Here is a 7,786-nt window from a genome sequence, read left to right as displayed (position 1 = left end):
TGACAATTTAGTGTTAATCTTCTGGATTTCTATCTGTAGATTTAGAATCATTTCTAATTTTTCATTTATTTTGTCATTTTGTTCTTGTATTTTCTTCCAGAGTTCTTCTAGGGTTTTGTCTGTGTTTTCCTCAATCTGTCTCTCAATCCTTTGAAGATACCTAAATATAATTCTTTTGAATTCCTTATCAGGGAGTTCTCATGCTGCGTCTTCCTCAGGGATGTATTTTGCATCTATATCCTGGTCCCTTGTTTCTCCTGCTTTATCTTGCTTCTTTGTGTGAACTGTGATGCTCTGTTGTCTCTGAGGCATTGTGACGTTTTTGTGTTTATATTTAATAGGTGATTATATGTTGGGGTGACTTGCCCACAATTTTCTTTTTCTTTGTTTTGTTTGTATGTTATCTATACAGGCAGGGTACTGTGCTGTGCTCCTCTATTCACTAGTTGACAGCACTTATACACTCACCACCTGTCTCCTTTCCTTTGTTGGCCTCTCATATGTCCTTGCCGACCCTGGGAAGCAGAGCCTGTTCTTAGGCCCCTGGATATGAATGAGAATGTTATCACTTTAAAATCCAAAATGGTTGCCACTTATAAACATTCAAAATGGCTGCGCCCTCAGTCACTTTAAATATCCATAATGGCCACCACTTGTAAACATTCAAAATGGCTGCACCCTCAGTCACTTTAAATATCCAAAATGGCCACCACTTGTAAACATTCAAAATGGTTGCACCCTCCGGACAGCAGAAAGTCTACAGCTCAGGTTGTCTCCCTCCTTGCTGTTTCCCTTCCTAGTCATAGGCCACCAGAGCAGTTGTCCCTGCAGCCCTTGGTGACCGGGACTGATCTTTCAGTCAATTATCAGGTCTCAACACAACTTAGAAATATTCAGGCTGTTGGTCACCTCCACTTCTTGAGTTACCTGATTCTGGGGGTGCTGTGACATAAACTTTCCTGGACTCCAGTTTAGGACCTGGCTTCTTTGGGATCTGCTAGTCGATTACTAGTTCTGCTGTACATGGGGTCGCTATGAGTCGGAAACGACTCAACAGCACCTAACAACAACAACAGATGATTACTACACACATTTGCTTTTTTTTTTTTTTTTTTAACTTTTATTGTGGTGAAAACATTTACACCAAGACCTTCACCAGCATAACAACTTCTACATTTACAGGTCAAGGACACTGATGACATTTTTCATATTCTGCCACCATTATTGCTCACATTTTCCAAAATATTCCACCATCATTAGCATAAACTTGATGGCCTGCCAAAAAAAAAAAAAAAAGGTTCCCCTTTCCTCTCCCTCCTACACCTGGTAACCACTAATAAATAATGTTTGGTTTATGTATATATATATTTAACCTCTCTAGGAATTTTCCCTCCTCTCCTCTCCATCTCTGATAACCAACAAAGAAAATTTCCATCCATGTGTAAATCTTGCCTTGACTTTTTACAATAGTGGACTCATACAATATGTGTCCTCCTCCACACATTTGCTTTTCAGTTTCCTAAATCTTGTTTCTTTAGCCTCCTCACTCCTCCTCTGTCTCTTGGAGGTTTATGTCTAAACAAACGCAACAAAAATCAATGTTTTCAATTTGCCATCTTCAACAGGAAGTCCTAGGGTTTTTATTCATGGCATTGTTTTTGCATATACTTTCCTTTTCCTGTTAATATGAGGGCTTTGGAAGCAATTTGTAATTTTTTCTTAAGAGCACCTTCGGTATTTTGAGGAGCTTAGTAATAAAGATGAATAATGATACGTAACATCTATTGAGTACTGACTGTGCCAAGTACTGTTCACGTACTTACGAGTCACCCCATTTAATCCTCCTGTCTCTGTGAGGGTCTTATTATTCTACTCTCTGTTCTTAAGAACAGAACACTGAAGCTAGAGAAATCAAGTCACTTGCTGGAGGTTACACAGTAAGTAAATGACAGAGCTGGAATTTGAACTCAGATGTTGTGATTCCAAACTGCATAATAAACCAGTGGCCCCACCTAATTGGCTTTTTCTGATCTCATTCCTTCTTTTGTCTCAGACCACATTTATGCTGTTTGAAGTCCATCCTTCAGAATTTTTGATTCTGCTGGTGGCACACTCTCAGATTTTGTCGGAAAATATCTTTATTTCTCCCACTTTGTTGGAAGTTATTGTCATTGTGTATGTTGTTGTTGTTGTTTGCCGTCGAGTCGGCCCCGACTCATAGTTCTCAATTGCTGGTAGTTACCTTTCAGTAACCGAAGGTACCATCCCCCGTCCTCCGACTCCCTCTTCCTCCCCTCGGACCTTTGACCCAGCCTGGAGCTAGGGGCAGTGAGGAGAGCTGTGTTCCCAGCCTGCTCAACTGGAGCCTTGTAACATGAAAGCAACAGGCTTAATTATATGTTTCAAGTGTATTTGGGCTGAGTGGCCTTTGTAGTCTGACATGGACATCTAACCCCTGTGTGTGACATTGTTTCTGCTACAAAATGCATCTCACATGTTTCAAGCTGAGTTTAATTCTAGAATTAACCATGTGTTTGAATGTTAACGTATGCACATGTTAAAAAATTCAAAACTGACAAAGAGAATTGAGGAAAAAAAAGTCAGTTTCCCATTCACTCTTGCCTCCAGGCCCCCAGCTCCCTCCCAGGCAGCCGGTTCCAGCCTTGCATCGCCCAGAGATGCCTATGTGTGCACATGCACATATCTTTACACACATCAAAGCACTGTTTCACTTTTCAGTTAGCAATACTGGAGGGCTGTTTCAATCATTAAACATCCTAGAGGGATGCTTCTGGCTTTTTCAGCAACTGGTTTAAAAAGTTAATTTTGGGAACACTCAAACCAAACAAACTCACTGCCATCAAGCCATATCTGCTCATAGTGACCCCTCCTTGGGTTCCGAGGCAGTATCACTAAGGAGCTCTGGTAGAGTAGTGTCTAAGTCACTTGACTGCTTACCAGAAGGCTGGCGGTTCAAACCCACCAGCCACTCCTGGGAAGGAAGATGGGGCAATCTACTTCCGTAGTGATACTGCCTCGGAAACCCAAGGAGGGGTTGCTATGAGTCGGGACCGACTCGATGGCATGTAACAACAACAATAACAGCACTATGGAAGTAGGTTGCCCAACCTTCCTTCTGAGGAGTGGCTGGTGGGTGTGAACTGCCAGCCTTCTGGAATACTACCCATTCATAAAGTGGGAGCTGCCTGTAATGAAATAGGTTCTTGAATCTCCTTATACAAGAAAGCAGCAGAAATTCACAGGGTGTCCTCCTTCCGTAAAGATTTACAGCCTTGGAAACCCAGTAGGGGTCACTGTGAGTTGGAATCGACTTCATGGCAGCGAGTTTGGTTTGGTTTTGTCTGCACTGAAGCACCGTAAACACAGTGAGACCCGATTTTAATGTGTCTTTTTGGAAACCTGGAGTTTTTCTTTCAAGATCATAAATATTGCAAAAGGACTTCAAAATACTTAGTTCGGGACTTAAAGTATTTAAAATAAATATTTTTTTGAAAAATGAAGATAACAGGTAAATCTAGGCTTTGGGCTGTCTACATCTAACTTCTGTTATAACATGTTCCTGATATTTTACCTTATTTACTGTAAAAAGTGTGTTTATATTTTCATAACTCAAAATTGAGTTGCAGGGATTTTTTTTTAATTTTTGTTGTTATTTGGATGAAAGTTTACAGAGCAAATTCACTTTCATACAGCAGTTCACACACACTTTGTGTCTCATTACTGCAATTTTCCACAATACAATAGCTCCCCTCCCACTTGTTCCCCATAGTTACCTCTTCCCTGTGTCCTTCCCTCCCATGCACCCCCCCCCCCAGCTGTCTCCCTGTGCATACAAAGCCCCTCTATTCTCCCATGATTGATCTCTCCAAGGAGTGTATCTATCTAATGTAAATGTTTAGTTCATATGCCTGTCTTTTGTTTGGCTGGAAGCTACAGGAGTGAGTTCAATTCCAGACCTGAAGGGCAGCTAGGGGCCGTAGTCTCAGAGGTTCCACCAGGTTCCATCAGACCAGCAAACATGGTCCCTTTTTTTTTTTTTTTTAATGATTTTGAGTTTTGTTCCACATTGTTTTCCTTCTCTTTCAAGGATCTCCTACATAGATCCCCCTCCAAGTGGTTGACAGTGGTAGCCTGGCACCATCTAGTTCTTCTGATTTCATAGTCTATAGGCTGAGGATCACATGGTGTACCAGTCCCTTGGATTAATTGTTTCCATAGGCATCTTTAGGTTTTCTTCATTCTTCTTTGCTCTGGAAGAGGAGAGACTCATTATTGCGTCTAGATGGCTGCTTGCAAGCTTTTAAGATCCCAGTTGATACTCGCCAAAGTAGGATATGGAACAATGTTTTTGTGTAGTATGTCATGTCAGTTGAGCTTGATATCCCAAGTTACAGGATTTTAAACACCAAATTCCTTAAAAGTGAGGCACTACCAAGTTTTTCTTGAAATTGACTCCTATCAGTTTCCAGTTTTTTCCTTTAAGAAAATTGAAGTGTAAATCTGAACACCAAACCAAACCAAACCCACTGCCTTTGCATCAATTCTGACTCATAGCGACCCCCATTGGGTTTCCAAGGTCGTAAATCTTAACGGAAGTAGATTGATTGCACAGTCTTCCTTCCAGAGTGGCTGCTGGGTTTGAACTGCCAACCTTCCGGTTAGCAGTCAAGTGCCTTAGGCACTGCGCCACCAGACCTCCTTAAATCTGAACACAGGGCCCTAATTTTTCAGTGACGTACTTGTTACTCAATATCGTGAGCATAAAGCCCTTTCATGATTTTGTTTACGCTCTGATTTAGGATAGCTTGTGTGAGTGCACCCAGCATCTACCAGAAACTGAGAGAGCTGCACAGAGAGGACCTTGCGGTGTACATCTTTGAATACGACAAAAGATTTGCCATCTACGGAGAGGAGTTTATCTTTTACGATTATAATAATTCATTGGATTTACCCAAGAAAATCACCGCACACAGTTTTGACCTCGTAATAGCGGATCCACCCTATCTTTCTGAGGAGTGTCTCAGAAAAACGTCAGAAACTGTCAAGTATCTGACTCAGGGCAAGATTCTGCTGTGCACAGGTAGGTGCCGGATTTCATTCCTCATGAAAGTGGGTGACAATGTCTGTTCCAGTCCCAGGTTTCAAGAGTAGGAAGAGTTCTTAGAACTCCAGTCCTGAATACACCACTTACTGTGTAACCTTAAGCAAGTTATTTAACCTCTCTGTGCCCCAGTTTTCTTATCTGTAAGCAGGATCAGTCCTGCTACCTGCCTTACAGGGCTGTCGGGAATTATCGCAGGGTATGGCACAGAGTAAGTGCTCAGTGACCTTTAACCATGTTTTTGATATTTTATTTTGACTTGATCCGATCCCTGCACTTGATAAAAAGAGAAATTTGGAATCTAGAGAGTTGAAGTGAATTGCCTATAGTTACATAGCTGTTGTTGTTGTTGTTATTTGCCGTCGAGTCGGCCCCGAGTCATAGTGACCCCTCCTTGGGTTTCCGAGGCAGTATCACTACGGAAGTAGGATTGCCCAACCTTCCTTCCGAAGAGTGGTTGGTGGATTTGAACCGCCAGCCTTCTGGTTAGCAGTCAAGTGCCTTAGGCACTATGCTACCAGAGCTCCAGTTATATAGCTAGAAATTATTAAAAAAAAAAAAAACCAGACTCACTGCCATCAAGTCAATTCTGACTCATAGAGACTCCCATTGGATTCTAAGGTTGTAAATCTTTATGGGAGCAGACTGCCCCATTTTTCTTCTGTGGAGTGGTTGGTAGGTTTGAACCACCAATCTTTGAGTTAGAAGGCAAATACCTTAACCACTATACCACCAGAGCTCATTAGAAATTAGATAAAGATTTTTAAAGTTTCCTTACTCATAAGGTACATTTTTTCTAAGATGGGGTATACTAAAATTTGAGAACTACAGTGTTAATGAAGCACCCACCAGTTGTACTTCTAGGCATCCAATGGAATCTGTGATATTCCCAGTTCCAAGTCCCCAGTCCCTCAGAGCCCTGTCTCCTCCCCTGGGAAAGTACCCCATCCCCACCCCTCATGGGTTGTGACCTTCCCCATCCCCACCCCTCATGGGTTGTGACCAAGAGGTAAGCAGCTGTACCCAGGCACAGGGCCTCTGCTCTCCTGTGGTATTGTGGGATTGCTTATGTAGCCAAGAATGCCACTCTCATAGTATTTATTTAGCCCTTTATGAATTAAACAACGCTGTATACACCTTTTGTGCCAGCCAGCCTACAGTGCTCTGACCTTATGGAGTTTACATTTTAGTTTTAAGAGATAATTAGCCACTTCGGGTAAGTATAATGAAAGAATCAAAATAAAATAAATAAAAAGGTGGGGTCCTGGTACAGAGAGTACTAGGGGGTATGTCTTTTTCTTAGGTCATTTTGTGGAATGCAGTCTGTTTCTAACTTTCTAAACATTTTAGCTTTGCAGAGGTTGAACAATTATTAAATTTCATATCATGAAATGGATATAAAGACCTAACTAGGTATTTTGGTCTTCTAGTGCCCCTCTAACAGAAAATATACCCCAAGTGGGTGGCTTGAACAAACAAAGATTTATTCTCTATTTAGGAGGCTAGAAGTCTGAGTTCAAAGTGCCAGGCTCTAGGGGCTGGGTGAAGGCCCCTCGACCTTGGGCTTCAGCTCTGCCTCTTGCTCCTGTCCCACTAAAGCTGGAAGCTTCTCCTAACTCGGACAGCTGCTGGCTGCTGAAGCTGACAAACCCCAAATAAATTGGCACAGTCCCAGGATTACCAAACAGCATGGGAGGCCACTAGTTCAAGTCCAGAGACAGTCCCAAGATTGGCGAGAAACATGACTCGGCTACATGGAAGGTCCAAGCTTGCCAAAAAGCTCAGAGCTTTCCCAAAGCTGTCTTCTTACAGATGGGAAGCAGACCACATCCCTAAGGCAGCTACTCAGCTGCTCTGGTAGAGTCCACTGTGGAGCTGATTGTTAGTCTCATCATGGGGAGTAACTATATCTAGCTGCCCAGCCCCTGAAAACAAGACTCAGCCAAGGTGACATAGAACTTAACTACCTCACTAGGTAATATGCAAAAATATTGAAAAGGCAAAAAGGAATATGAAGAACATGCCCTGACCTGAACGCTTACTTGTTGGCTAATGCTGTCAACTCATTGTTTCATCATTTTAGTGGAGAGAGCCCTCCACACCATGGGACTGGTCTGTTCTTGATGGCATTTCACACCTTCAGGTTCACTGGCTTCTTCTCTTCAGGTGCCATCATGGAGGAAGCAGCAGCAAAACTTCTTGGAGTGAGGATGTGCAAATTCATTCCAAAACACACCCGAAATCTGGCCAATGAGTTTCGCTGTTACGTCAATTATGATTCTGGGCTTGACTGTGAAATCTAACTACTGAGACAGCTCTCTATATATTCTTTTTCCTCAGTAGACTGAAAAGTTATAACTTACTGCCCAAACTGGGCTACCCCTGGCCTAACTTTTCAAAATAAAGAACATAATGCCTCAATATTGTTTCTTTATTGAGGGTGCCTCTAGAGCTTGGGGTTCATTTGCCAAACCAAATCCATGGAATTATACCAAACCCAAACCCAGTGCCATTGAGTCAATTCCAACTCATAGTGATCCCCATTGCGATTCTAAGACTAAATTTTTACCGAAGTAGATGGCCTTATCTTCATCCCACAGAATGGTTGGTGGGCTTGAACTGCTGACCCTCTGGTTAGCAGTATGCACCATGCCACCAGAGCCC

The 7,786-nt window shown here is 42.3% G+C and overlaps 1 protein-coding gene across 1 annotated transcript in view; it reads left to right on the top strand.

The window, feature by feature from the left end:
• The window catches only part of EEF1AKMT1 (EEF1A lysine methyltransferase 1), a 32,868-nt gene extending 25,443 nt beyond the window's left edge, over positions 1-7,425 (top strand). Inside the window, exons 3-4 of the mRNA XM_007942528.2 lie at positions 4,821-5,101; positions 7,289-7,425. Coding sequence (XP_007940719.1) covers positions 4,821-5,101; positions 7,289-7,425 — 418 coding nt within the window. The remainder of the gene's footprint in view (positions 1-4,820; positions 5,102-7,288) is intronic.
• The last annotated feature ends 361 nt before the right edge of the window (positions 7,426-7,786 follow it).

This window comes from Orycteropus afer, unplaced genomic scaffold (genome assembly GCF_000298275.1).
Source record: "Orycteropus afer afer isolate SDZICR_OR568_19922 unplaced genomic scaffold, OryAfe1.0 scaffold00092, whole genome shotgun sequence".
NCBI classification, from domain to species: Eukaryota; Metazoa; Chordata; class Mammalia; order Tubulidentata; family Orycteropodidae; genus Orycteropus; species Orycteropus afer.
This window is presented reverse-complemented; position numbering and strand designations above follow the sequence as displayed.